General features: G+C 43.5%; 1 protein-coding gene across 3 annotated transcripts in view; it reads left to right on the top strand.

Annotated features, from left to right (window-relative positions):
* The window catches only part of TENM2 (teneurin transmembrane protein 2), a 923,271-nt gene that overhangs the window by 709,793 nt on the left and 199,404 nt on the right, over nucleotides 1–14,074 (top strand). For 2 of the 3 annotated variants that reach the window (XM_021701194.1, XM_044917119.1), the window contains exon 6: nucleotides 1,358–1,480. The exons of the other annotated variant lie outside the window; for it this stretch is intronic. In XM_021701194.1, coding sequence (XP_021556869.1) covers nucleotides 1,358–1,480 — 123 coding nt within the window. The remainder of the gene's footprint in view (nucleotides 1–1,357; nucleotides 1,481–14,074) is intronic. 3 annotated transcript variants of the gene reach the window in all.

Below are 14,074 nucleotides of genomic sequence, written 5' to 3'. Positions count from 1 at the left end.
GGACACCTTGGCACCTTAATCTGCGGCCATCAATCTGAGCTGTATTGTTTGAAGATAGGTTTTTAACCTTAATAGAATGCAGCCTGACTTTAAGTGTTGGTAGGCATGCAGAATTAATTGCTGTGTGAACAATTTCCTAAGCATTGTTAATTGCGTCTCCTGTGGTTAATTGTTTCTCCCACCCTGCATCATACTCAGAACCTTCCCCTGTCCACAGCCCTTTCCCTCCTGCAGTGCCAGAACCGTAGCCAAAGCATCAACCTGTGTCCGGTTGGAATGCCAGACATATTGTTGGAATGGGCAATATGCAGGGGAATGAACTCCTTATTTATTTGCAAATGAAGCTTTTCTTAGATGGGGACTTTGAAAGAATACAGGTGTTTGGGATTTGCCTTTCACTCCATGTCTCCTTTGTGAAAACAACTCACCCAGAACCATGGGAGATGGGGTGAATTGAGCTTGCTAAACCACCTGGGAAGTGGGGAGCTGGCACAGGGTGACGAGGAAGACCGGAAGGAAGGAAGGAAGGAAGGAAGGAAGGAAGGAAGGAAGGAAGGAAGGAAGTTTGTGTCTAGAGGGGTGCAGTGCACAGGGAAGTAAAGCAGGAGTCCGACAGGCTTGCCTCCTTAGCACAGCGCCTTGGCGCTCTGGCTCATTCTGTTCTGTGGTAAAGTGCGGGGGTGGGTGTGGGGTGTGAGAGAGAAGAAAGTGTCATTGGAGTATTTTCGGGAAAGGACCCCGTTCCACCAGCACCCCCAAGCTTTTTCCACAGTGGGCTGAAAGGTACCCACTTGGCGGCAGAAACGGTGAGAAAGCTTGGAAGGCAAAGGTCTGACAGGACCTGCGGCATTGCTAATCCAGTGTCGCTGCGGTCCCACCAGCAGACAGGTCCCGCTTGGGTAGCCTCGTTTTGAAGCCGATTTATGTTTTGAGTAGTTTGGGCGAAACTATCCTTGCCAATGCCCCCGGACCACCAGTCTAAAAACAACCGTGTCCACAGTGTGGGAGAGGCTGCACATGATGGAGCAGAATCCTTGACAGTGATTCCAAAGGGGCATTTCCCCCTCCTTGGTAGCACCATTCAGAAGGTCTGAGCTAGGGTGTCTCCTACCTCCTCCACCCACCACCAGGATCCTCTCCTGCAAGGCTGTGAACAGACACACAGAGAGAGGAGTCCTCACCACCCAGATCTCCTTGCTTTCCGTATTTAGCTAATCCCAGCGGCCTGGGGCAAGCAGGTTTTGAACTGCAGCTTCCTTAAAAGGCAATCACTTGGAAAAAGCACCTGGCCCTCCCCCTTGACATTTGCATTGCTGAATTATCTATTCATATTGTCATTACTTTGTCTCTCCTGCAGCAATGCATCTGCTCGGACTCAATTGGCAACTGCAGCCAGCAGATGGACACACCTTTAACAATGGGATAAGGACCGGCTTACCAGGAACCGATGATGTGGCGACAATGCCATCTGGAGGCAGAGGTGAGGTTACAGCTGCTGCGTGCCCTCTTGAGGTCACGGGAAAACCCAGAGCTCCCACCAGCGGGCTCAGGTTTTCCAGTCCAAGTCTTGGAAGGTACGCGAAAAGGAAAAGAAAGCGGGGAACAGAATCCTCGCCTTTCCTAGGTGCCCCTGTTCAAAGCTGTTTGCTGTTCCTGTCTGTTAGCTGTGTCTGGCTGGAGTCACTGAGAGCTGACACGGCGCCTTCGCAGTGCAGTGTGCATACCTATGCTATCTGGAGCGACCTGAAAGCCTCCCAAGGCCCAAGCGGCAGCTGCAGGAGAAAGTCCTGCCTCATCAAGAAAGCCGAGAGCGGCAGGCCACACATGCCACCGGACCAGAGCCCTCTCCCCAGAGGAGAGATGCAGCCTCCCCAGGGAGGAAGTGCTGCCTGGCATGAAAGAGAAAGATTCTGAGCTGTCCCCGCTTTAGGAGAGAATAGAAAAGAGTTTTGACAACTCGGGAACAAAGCTCCTCTTCTCCGAATGGTAAAGGGGACAATGGAAATGTTTATTGAAGCAATCAAGCAACTGTATTCTTGCAGGAAAAAAAAAAAAGGTGCTAACAAGGTGCTAAGAGGAAGAGGGCAAACAGGACTGGGGGGCGGGGGGGGGGGCGGCAGGGACGTGGGGCAGTTAATAAAACCACAGCAGTCAATGGCACAGCAAGACACACGAGGCATGCTGGGCCCGCGGCAGGCTGTGTTTAATTCAGGACGGAAATCACCAACAGGAGAGATGGCATGGAAGGACTTCTCCAAACACAGACTCTTCCACTCTGCCTCTTAACCCATTGGGCAGTTTACCCCCACATTTCTGAAAATACCCCACAGAGACATTTCAGAGACAAGAAAGGAAGTAACGTTTATTGGGCACCCGGTGTGTGCCAAGCTTAGCATTGCCTGACTTCAACAGCTTTAACGGGAGGGAAATCATCTCAAGGAAACTGAGGCCCAGGGTGTTTTAGAAACTTGCCCCAAATCAAACATGTAGGCCTGGTACGAATTTAAACTCAAATCTGTGCCTTGTGCATCTTTGGGCAAGATGTTGGCGTTTCCCTTAGCTCAGTGATTTTCCACAGAGAAGATTCCAGAATTCATCTTCCCTTAGAGGTGTATGTGAGTCATCCTGAAATGCTAATGTTACTTATTCTCCCCGGAGTTGTCCTAATGGCTTCCAGTGTGACTTTTTTGGTCTTTTTATCTAATCTTTAAGAATCGCTTTACTCGTCTATCCTAATCATAACACTAAATTACCTTTAAGGAAGCATGAAAAGTTTTATCTGAGTATGAAATTATATGCCTTCCATTATCAGGTAACTAAAACTAGACCTAAAAATGGAAAGTGTATTTTGCCTTAATGGACCGTGTTCTGCCTTAGCTGACCAAAAAGCCCAGAGCCGGATCTGTTGGCCTCCTATGTGCAGTCCGTTCCCCTCCAGTACTTGACACCATCTGCAACTGCCGTTTCCTTTATGACAGTGGTTCTCTGTGGCGCGTTTTTGGCCCTGAGGGAACACTGGGCATGAGTCCGAAGACTTCTCTGGGTGTCCCAATGAGAGGACGTGAAACTGGCATTTAGCAGGGGGAAGCTGAGCTGCAGTTAAACATCCTGCAGTACATAGGATGTCCCCTACGGCAAAGAGCGATACTGCCCAAGAGGTCCACAGTGCTGCTCTTTGAAAAACGCTGCTTTAAGGGGGTCTCTGCTTTGTTTGATCCATAAACGCACTTTAATCTGCAAGTCAGCAGCGCCCTGTCCTTTGAGAAGAATGCAGAACACACATTTGAAAGTGAACATGCATACGTGCTTATCAGGCACAGGGATATATTTCATGTGTGTCTACGTTCTGAAGTTACATACAAATGCTTTTTAAATGGCATCCTTTACCAAAGAGAATCACTGATAGACATTAACTTCGGTAAATTAAGGTCAGCCGCTCTGCGCATTCGTGATTAAGCTGTGTTTCCAACTGCCACCCCCACTTGAGCATCCCACACCAGCAAGACAGAAGATTCCTGCACAGAACAAGTCCTAACTAAGAGTACGGTGCCTCTAAATTAACAAATGAAGAAACACTTTCCATGGTGTCTTTGGAAAGACCAAAATTTTCCCCCTCTGATGCAACGTGCTCTTGAAAATGTTGTGTAAGTCGTATAACATCGCCAGTTCTTTTCCAAATGAGTTAGGAGACAGGGAAGTGGTGGCCAAATTGTTGTCCAATGAATTTTGTCAATAGGACTCTTATGAAAAAGTGTGAGAATTTAAAATCGCTTAAACTTGAAAGAAAACTGGGAACATCTCCTTTCTGAACACCAAAATAGTACTCTTCTTAAGACTGAAGATAGCAGATCTCTTAAGCTGTTGTAAAGTTTGGTTTAAAAAATAACTAGAAAGATTTTCGTTTTCTCACACCCACCTACGTCTTCTTTTAAAAAGTGATCCCAGGTTTCAGTTTCTTTACGCAGGGACCTCCCTCCTCCCCACTCCCCAATTCTATACATTTAGATAACCTGAATCGATTCCAATCGACTAGTTTTCCAGTGTTTCAAAGAGACAATCAAGATATATTGGCAATAAGTTAATTAAATAACACCCCCTCCATTTTTTTCTGGTATACAATAATCCTTCACTCCGATAATGTTTTAATCAAGATACACCACACATTGCCAGGGAGGTTAATCTTATTAAGCAATTACTGGGTAAGTATCCAGCAGAAGCAAATTAAAATGTAAGCAAAACAAGGGTATGTGAGTTCCATCTAAGATGGCACATCGATAGAGATTTCATTACTTGGTCTTTAGAAGTGTTTACATTGCTCAGATTTGGAAAGGAGTCTAATAGACAGGGCAGCCTACACACTCTGATATGTTAGTGGAAACAAAGCACTTGATTAATTAGTTAGGAGAGTATGTTCTCTGGGCTTTGTCTTCCCTTTTCCATTTGTTGGTGTTCATCGTTTATTTTTTCTCCATTCTCTCTTTCAGTTAAACCTTAACACGGTTGGTTTGGTGGTTGGGTTTCACATCAAGAAAGGGAAGCCCACAGAATGCCAGAATCAGTCACCATCTCGAGTGTATTTCTATGTTAAAAGGAATGAACTCATACATCTTCATTACAAGAGCACAGAGCACTTTTTCTATAGATCTGGGATTAGATAAGGCTTGAGAAGGAAGATTCAATACAGTGTTCTGACCTGGTCAGATAACATAAGGGAATCCAGTTTGATTGGCTAGGCCCAGAGGCAAAGAATACAAGAGCTTTTAAAGGGCACATCATATGTAGCCAATTTGTGCACTGATCTTAAGAAAGAATAAACTCCCAAGTAGAATTTCATGGATCATTCTCAAAACCTATCACTCATTTTAAATTCAAGGTGTCCTCTATATCAGGGGTCAGCAAATAACATTTCATGGACCAAATCAGGCCAGTCACGTGTTTTTGCAAACAAAGTTTTATTGGAGCACAGCCATGTTCATTCATGGCCTATGGCTGCTTTTGCACACAACAGTGGAGCTGAGTAGATGCAACAGAGATGAGATGGCCCACTAAAGCCTAAAGTATTTGTTATCTGACCCATTATGGAAGTTTGCCCACCACTCTGTATCCTTTGCAAACCCATTTCTATTTTCCTTGGACTGTTGTGCAACTATAAATTATAGGAGATGAGGCAGAAGAGTCCAAACTCCCAATATATCAGCCTTTCCTTCTTGACCAAGTGATGGGCACATTTTTGGTAACATTCCATCAACAGATCCTCTGTAATAGAAGACTCTAGAGTTAGTCCAGCTGGTTGTAACCGCCAATTCCATCACTTAGCTGCAGGAACACAAGCAGGTCACGTGTTCTCCCTCAGCCACCAGTTCCTCATCTGTAAAATGGTACCCCTTATCCTCTTGGCATCCAGTATAAGTGAGACGATGCTTATAAAACACAGTGTGTGGTATCAGGCGCTTAATAAGAGATTCATGAATATTAGCTGTCACTGACATCATCGTGACATGTCTCAATGGCTCCATTTAACAAGCGTCCCCAGGCTGCCACTTCTTATGAGGCGTCGTATTTTCCAAAGGTGAAGGCTGCCTTCAGAATGTCAAGATAGACCATCGTTCTGCTTCATCTTTTTCCTTCACCTTCTAAGAATTAGAACAAACCCAGATGTGAAGACTTCTTCCCAAGCATTTGCTTGATGAGGTCGGTGGGAAGCAAGAGTTCCCATTCAAAAGGGCCAATGTGCAAAACAAGCTGCACATCATCCCCCACAGCATTATTTGTCTCACTGCAGCTCATGTTCTATCACTGCCAGCCTATCTGTTTTAAGCCCCACCATTCTCGGTTTATAACTCAGCTGTAAACATTTATTTGTGCCTGGAGCACATTTCTTTCCTACCCTTTGAAAAAAAAAAAAAATCAGAATTTCCAGATGGTATGCAAGTTGGGAAAAAATGGCAAAGACTGTTATTCTGTTTAGAAACATGTTTTTCTACACTTGCCCTTTCAGCAAAAACTTCATAATGATTTTTACTAGTTGGCTTAATGCATGGTACTAGGAGCCAGATTACCAGGGAGGTTGGTAATTCTTCCTCTGGCTCTTGTCAGCCTCTCAATGAACACAGCCCAGGGTTTCAAAATGATCACTTCCCTACATGGGGCTTTTTCAAAGTCAGTGAAGTTCCCAGAAGGGCGAGGGGTGGTTGTGTTTGAGCCAACCATTATAATACTGCACGTCTACTGGCAAATAAACCAATAGCCCACTCACCAGTGCAACAACTCCTCTTATCTTGGAAGCCATCTTACTCTCCTGTTACAGATGAGTATTGCTTAAGCACCTCAGCTTGGTGATTTTAGCTTCTGACTGCTACCCACCACCCCCTTCTAAGTTATATAGTTTCTGTTGGACATGACATCCTTGTGGCTTGACATGGGTATTAACAGCAAGATAATCAATTTCCCTCCCTAGTGCGTTTGTCCTCACTTGCGTTGGCACATTTCTCTTTCAGAGTTGACTTGTACACCCACAGGGTGGTCTCCATTGTCTGCTTGGATACACACCTCTTTGTGTGTCTTGTACTTAGCCCAGCATCTGAAAAGCAGTCAGCGTAGTGGTTAGATACGTGGGTTCTGGAAGCAGTCGGACGTGGCTTCTGATCCCAGCTGCACCACATTAGAGCTGTGTGACCTTAGGCAAGTCGCTGTATTTTCACGGTCCTCTAATCTGAGAACTGGAAAAATCATAAAGGTATTGGGAGATTACATGGCAGCAGTAACCACTCAGTAAATTGTAGCTGCTATAAATAACTGTAATAAACTGAACTACATATGAATGCAGAATCATGTTCACCTGAATGGTCAGATATATAAATGCCAGTTAACACCCTTAGTGGCCAAGAGTTGGCCATTTTTATCGAAGGTGACAAATTGGGGTTTCAAAAGGTGTAAAGGCCACATGTAGTCCCAAGCACTGAAGGATTTTATAAAAATCATTATTGCTGTGCAATGTTGTGAATACATCACGGGAGCAGTGAATGCTTGGGATACGAATCTATTCCTGAGGAATAGCCAGCCAGCAGCAGGGTGAAGGCTGATGGGTTGCCGATGACTCAGACGAGCGCTAGTGTAAGGCAGTGAATCTAATGTCCTTAGGAGAATCTTTTTGCCTATCTCTTGGTTAAACAGAACCTTCAGATGGTTGTCCTGATTCCCACGAGGTGTAATGACTGAAGCAATATTCTGAATTCAACTTTATTTGCAATAGATAAAACTATGTGAGGCAGAATAATCTGCAAGGCAGATTTATGCCGAGGTGCCTCTGGAGTTCGGTTAAGTTTAGGAAGTATTAATATGAGGCTTCATTTCCCTGGTATGACTATGAGTCCGTTCCCGTTATCACTTGTTTGGGGAATAGTCTAGCTGTTTCCATAAATGAATTATGGCAACATTTTCTGAAATGATTATCTCCTAATGTGGCTATGGAAGGCTGTCGTTTTGCTTGACATCAGTCTTATTTAACTGGTTGGAATTTTCGGTACACGTTTCTGAAATAGTCAATAGCTTCACGTTTACATGAGCAATCTTCCATGGAGCTAGAGAGGTGGCCCAGCCTGTAAAATTGATCATTAGAGTGTTGCCTCAAAACTTCCAGAAATCTCATCTTTAAGCTGGAGATGAACCAGCCAGGACCATCATGAAGGGTCTGCTTCTTAGGGCCACATGATCATCCTCTCCACTTTTTGTCCTGCAGCTCCTAGGTAGGGAGCAAAGTTTGACATGGAAGCCACGGTTCAGGGAGCTACAGGCGGGACCCAGTCCTACTTGCCAGGGCACCATGTTCAGTCACTACCCAGAACCCAAGGCTGGTGGCCAGACTTTCGGTGGATGATTGTGGAATGGCTGTTTAAGTCTTCTTCTCCTAAAGCGACCAATCCCAGCCCACACAGGGTCCACGGGACCTTGCCCTGCTGTCCAGACAAGGGATCAGGGGAGTATGACATACATCCCAGCTTTTGATGTTGACCAAAAATTACCTAGTGCTGTAGTAGATGCTTGACAAATGTTTGTTACATGAAGTATGAGTGAATGACCTACACAGCATTGCTCAGGACATTCATTAGTCATTATTAAATCAAGAAAATCCGGCAGCTTTTTGCTAATGCAGGCTGCACAGAGTTGTCCACCTGAGAAGCAGCTAGAGTATACATCAACACCTGGAGTTTGGAGCACATGATCTTGTGACTTTGTTTTCTCTCTCCTTAGCAACTTCCTTCATGTGGCAGGTCCCTCCCTGTCTGCAGACATACTGATCACTCATTGAGTACTGATGTCAGCTGCCCTGGAAAGTGGCTTCCTGTTTCACTGAGTCCTATCCCACCCCTTGGCCCTTTTTTAGTTCATCGTGCCTACACTAAGCAGCCTACATCTTAATTAGACCATCACAAATTTATATTCCAAATCTGCAATAAATATTTACGGCTGTGTGTAGGCAGCACAACACCTGGGTAGAAAGCTGTAGACGTACCACAAATTGGGTCCTGCATATGTTACCCTGGTTAATCCTCAGAAGCAACCGTGTCGTACAGATGAGTAGACAAACCCAGAGATGGGCAGTGGTTAGCCCAAAGGCGCACAGCTCGTAGTTGTCGGAGCTGGGATTCAAAGCCAGGGCTGACGGCTTCACTGTGCAGCAGGCCTCCTGAGGTCTCCAGTCTTCTCCATAAGGGCATCCACACTGGGGGAGGGCGGGGAAGATAGAAACCTTAATTACTTTGTTTCCTGTTGTCTGTCTCTCAATGGCACCCTGTTAGGGATTAGCCATGTTTATGGTCCTAGAATAGCTAGCAGGGCCAGGGGAAGCCCAGGTTCAGACCCTCCTTTGTGGGACTGGGAGCCTGGCTCAGGGTGCTGATCTCTTTGACCTTCGAGAGCAGCACAGACCTTCACTCCTGGGCACCAGCCCAGGGACTTGCCCTCCCGAGACAGAGTCACAGGGATGGTTCCCCACACAGGCTCCAGCAATTTAAAAAGCCACATTTCCTTTTTATCTCTTTTGAGGCAGTGTTTGCATCACATTTTTTTTCTTTTTTGTTCTTTTTAAAATTAAAAAGAAGCGTGAGTTCTGCACACTCATTTTAAAGATGTTTTGTTAAGTATATAGAAAAAGCTTTTTTCCCATGGCTATAAAGAATGTCAGTGTAACAGTTGGCAAATTTGAATCAGATCTATAAATTAGAAATAGAAATTAGAAATAGCATTGTATCAATGTTAACTTTCGGTTTTGGAGAACTGTACGATGGTTCTGAGAAAGAATATCCTTGCTTTTAGGAAAAACGCATAGAAATATTGGAAGGTAAAGGAACAGTCTTCTGTAACTTAGTCTCAATGTTTCAGCAAAAAAATAGAATGATGGAACAAATGTATATTAAATTTATGGTATTTGGGTGAATGATATGCAGGACTTCCTTATACTATTTTTTTAATTTTTCTGTAAATCTGAAATTATTTCAAAATGAAGATTTTATATATAAAAGTATGTATTTGTGGACAGTAGTGAAAATTCCACTTTGCAAAAGCATAATTCAGTTGCATATCTGAAGAATTCAGTTTGAAAGTAGTCACTAGCTTTTAACAGTAACGGTAACATGTTAAATGAATTTAATTTATTAAAAGTGAAATCTCCTTCACTTGCTCATAGCCCCTGCTCCCTCTCGCAGGCAACACACACACACACACACACACACACACACTCTCTCTCTCTCTTACACTGTTTGTAGCATGTACCCAGAGATGACCCCCCCCCCCAGTCGGTAGAACACAGTAGACTCCAGTAGAATGCCCCTTAAGATATCTGTGGGTCCATGTAGTTCAGGACACTGAGACCTTGAGAGCGAGATGGGCCTCAAACTAGCCAGGTGCTTAGTAGCAAGGAGGGGAGTTCAACCAAAGAGTTCATTTACACCCCTATTCCCTTCCACAAAAGGGCCAAGGTCATTAAGTATCAGGATTAGGACCCATGGCTTTTGGTTATTAATCTAAGGACCTTTCCACTACATTTCAGCTCCCCTGGTTTCGCTTATTTATTTATAAGGTTTTACACAAAAGATAAATTAAGAGTTTACTCGTCATTTTTGGGAAGGATCCACAAGGAAGGTTCCTTTAAATAGTAAATTTCCCCATAAAGCTTTAGAGCTTTTGATTTTATTTAGGGAAAACAAGTCAATTTATATGCAACTTTTCAAAATAAATCTTCCTTAACACTCCTGTTTTACCTAGTAGTGGCAGGGGTTATGTTAAAACCCCCCATCAGATGGACAAGTAAAACTTGATTCAGTTCAACAAGCATTTATAAATCACCTACAGTTTGCCAGGTGCAAACCACAGAGAACCCAAAGATGCATTTGCCGTTCTGCCTGACCTCAGGAAGTACAGTGTCTAATACAAGAGACTTAGAAAGGCAGGCAAGATCAATCATAGGACCGAACAACAGGTGCTGGACCCCACAGAACACCAAAGTGTAGATGCTATGAACACTGAGAGAAGGAGCCTATTTGTCTGGTGGTAGGAGTGAAGGCGGGGTGAAAAGAAAAAGAGGGCATCAGTGCAAAGGTGTGCCTGAGCCGGACCTTAATTTCAGTGCTACTCAATAAAGCAGGTTTATCGATAAAGTAAGCTAATTGATAAAGTGGCCATACCAGCTTCTGGAAAGTCCCACCAAAAATCAGTAGTGGGAACAGATCCTGACTACCAGTTTCACACTTGTTCCCATAGTTAAGTCGATGTCAGTAGAATTCGACACTCTCTCGATCGATGGGTATGCAGATAAATAAATGTATATATACACGTATGCATGTATATGTACATATATATTACATATCCATATGATGTTTCTTTCTTTTAGAAAATCCTTTACTCTACAAAGAAAGCTAGGTGCTTTCCCCTTATAGTTTTTCATTTTTTAATTTAATTAAACGGAACTAACTAGCATTTATTTTGCAATTATTATGTGCTAGGCCCTGTACAAGGCCTCCTTTGTGTACTCCCATTTGTTGCTCCCACCCTGTGAGACAGTTACTATTTTCATTTCCATTTTACATTAAAAAAAAAAAAATGGAGGCCCAGAGAGGTTAAGCAAATTGCTAGAGGTCACACAGCAAGGAAGAACCGGAGACAGAATTTTAACCCAGCCCTGTCTGGCTGCAAAACCTGTACTTCATCACCCACATGCACTGCCTCCTTTAGTGGATGGGACGTGAAGGAGGGGAGCCTATGGAACCCTAAGAGGAGGTGTGAACACTGAAAAGGCAACCCGTCCTCACTGGTAGTAGCAGCTCATTTACCGAAGGCAGTGTCCTGAAGTTGGGTCTAGTGAGAGAACGGGTATCCTACTGCTATACGAACCAAACCCCTGAGCCTCCTTGTCTGAATTTCTCCAGAGCAACTGCCCTCCAGCAGCTGGCTCCCTTGCGAATCTCTTGCATCCTCATTTGGCTTGACATTATCAAAATCCGTTTCAGTTTCAGCAGTAGATTAGCGGGCACATGGGTGCTGATTTCCTGCTTCTTTTTCATATCCTGTCATTAACCCAGCAACCCCTGAAAGCCCAACAGACATGAAGGAAAGCCCATCTTATTAAGTTTAAAGATGAATAATTTCTTTAAAGTTCTTTTTTATTTTAAATGAATTTCTTTAACTTGTTGCCACACTATGACTGCTGGGGTTACTTTTGGTCTCTAAACTCTTCTTCCCCAGGGGTCCTTGTTATTACACCCCTTCCTTACTGCGTCCTTTATATTATAGCCCTTCCCCCAAAAGGCCTTAATGTGGGGGGGAGGGGGCAGTGTGCCAACAGCAGCATTTTTAAGCACAAATTAGTTTTCAAATTATAATAATTAGAGCTTCTGATTAATGGGTGATAACAAGTGTTTCCCCCTGGACATGTCATTATTTCAGCAAAATAAACAACATTCTGTTTAGGCTGAGAGCCTTACAGATAATAATAATAATAATAATGATAGCTAATTTTTATTTAAGACTTATGTTGTGCCTAAAATTATATTAAGAGCTTTGCATGGATTAGCTCATTAAATCCTCATAACATCCCTGTGAAATAAATAATAGTGTCCCAACGATACAGATGTGCAGACTAAGGCACAGAGAGCTGATACACTTAGCAAGTGCCAAAGCTGGGATTTGAACCAGGGAAGTCTCAGCCCGGAATCCCTGCTCTTCCATACTGTGTAGTATTCCTCTCCCTACAAGGAAGTATTCCATGTCCAACATCCACATAACATGTTTGAGGAACAAACCATCTAGTCCCATCTAAAGGTCTGACCCATTCGGGACTTACTAGTTGTTTCTTCTTAACGATATTATGTGATCAAAGCTTCCAAATTTCCCTTAGAAGCCCGTTCCCTGGCTTTATTATTCTAGAGGTCAAGAGTTTCTTTTGAAAGTCCAAATCATTGTTTCTCCAGCTTTATTTTAAGCCCTGTTGACTTTTTATTTGACCCATTATTGAGCTAAATAAAAATGAATCATCCCCTCTCTTGTTTAAAAAAAAAAAAAAACTTCATACCCTCAAGTCATTCTGTGGTTTTCTTTTATAATTTAGATATGGAAAACCTTCAGAGATCCAAAAATTTCACCTTTCCATTTTACAGATGGAGAAAGTGGCACCAAGGTCATTTATGAGCCTTGTCTTGATGCAGGGGCTAGATAGTAACAGGCAGGGCTGCCAAGTCAGATAGTTCACTAACCCTTCATGCCAGCCTTCAGCAATCCCATGACCTCTCCTGACCGTCCAAACCTTTTGCACTGAATTGCCGCCAAATATAGATAAATGTTTTCAGAAAAGCCTGTCTGTTACAGAATGCAGAGGGGAGCTTGATTCCAGTCCTTTGCCCATTGTGCTAAAGAAGTTTTCCGACCCACAAGTCCATCAAAGTGATCGATTACAAAGTGAAAAGACCCCCAGGACTTCTTTCAGAAGTTCCATCTGAACAAATCACTAATGACCATTATAAAGCTAGGTTCCACTTAGGTTTTATTCCCATTTAAGGGATCAGGAAAACAAGGCTCTGAGAGATGAGCTTGCTTTTTTTGGGCAACTACTAGTAACTCCCAGCTATTCCTTAATTCTGTGTTTGCAAATAAAACCACCCTCAGGAGTGTAGAAGGTACGGCCTGCTTCATTGTTATTAAGAAATACTCTTTAGGGGCGCGTGGGTGGCTCAGTCGTTAAGCGTCTGCCTTCGGCTCAGGTCATGATCCCAGGGTCCCGGGATCGAGCCCCGCATCGGGCTCCCTGCTCGGTGGGAAGCCTGCTTCTCCCTCTCACACTCCCCCTGCTTGTGTTCCCTCTCTCGCTGTGTTTCTCTCTGTCAAATAAATAAATAAAATCTTTAAAAAAAAAAAAAAGAAAGAAATACTCTTTAAAAATAGGTATTTCTGCAACCCCTTTTATTAAAGTTCTGAAGGAAGCCGAGTGTGGACAACCAATATTTTCTATATACGTAATTTCAAATGCAACAGAGGTACATTGATGTCACCATGAAAGAAGTGTGATTTCCACATGGTGCTTAGATCCCTCCCAGGGAAGGAGTCACCCCCAATATTACGTCCATCTGAGATCCAGTCCTTATTTTCTATTGCTATTTACTTTGGGCCAATGTCTGTTCACTGTTGCTTCCTTTTTTTTTTTTTCATTTGTAAAAATGTCAGTATATTGGACTTGTTTCTGGCTGGGAAGAATAATTAAAGGCTACAAGAATTAAATTTGGTGCCAAGTTAATATCACTCTTGTCTCCCCTGCTGGTAATTGTACACCCCAGCCCTATTCGAGGTTGTTAGAAGCTTTACACGTACTTCCCAGACTCCAGCTCCTACTGTATTCGATCAGTAAAGAGCAATCACAGAAGTTTGGAAAGCATTGTGCCGGTATTTCACTTGCCCTGGGTTATGAGTTTATACTTAAAGATGAACTTGCCGTGAGTTTCATCTTCATTTTTTTTTCAATGCCTGGCATGCAAATTAACAGAAATGTAGAACCAACAAATGTGTACTAATGTCACTGACTTGATGTCAC

Source organism: Neomonachus schauinslandi, chromosome 7 (genome assembly GCF_002201575.2).
Source record: "Neomonachus schauinslandi chromosome 7, ASM220157v2, whole genome shotgun sequence".
Lineage (NCBI taxonomy): Eukaryota > Metazoa > Chordata > Mammalia > Carnivora > Phocidae > Neomonachus > Neomonachus schauinslandi.
The sequence above is the reverse complement of the archived record's forward strand: the minus strand, read 5'-3'. Positions and strand labels throughout refer to the sequence as shown.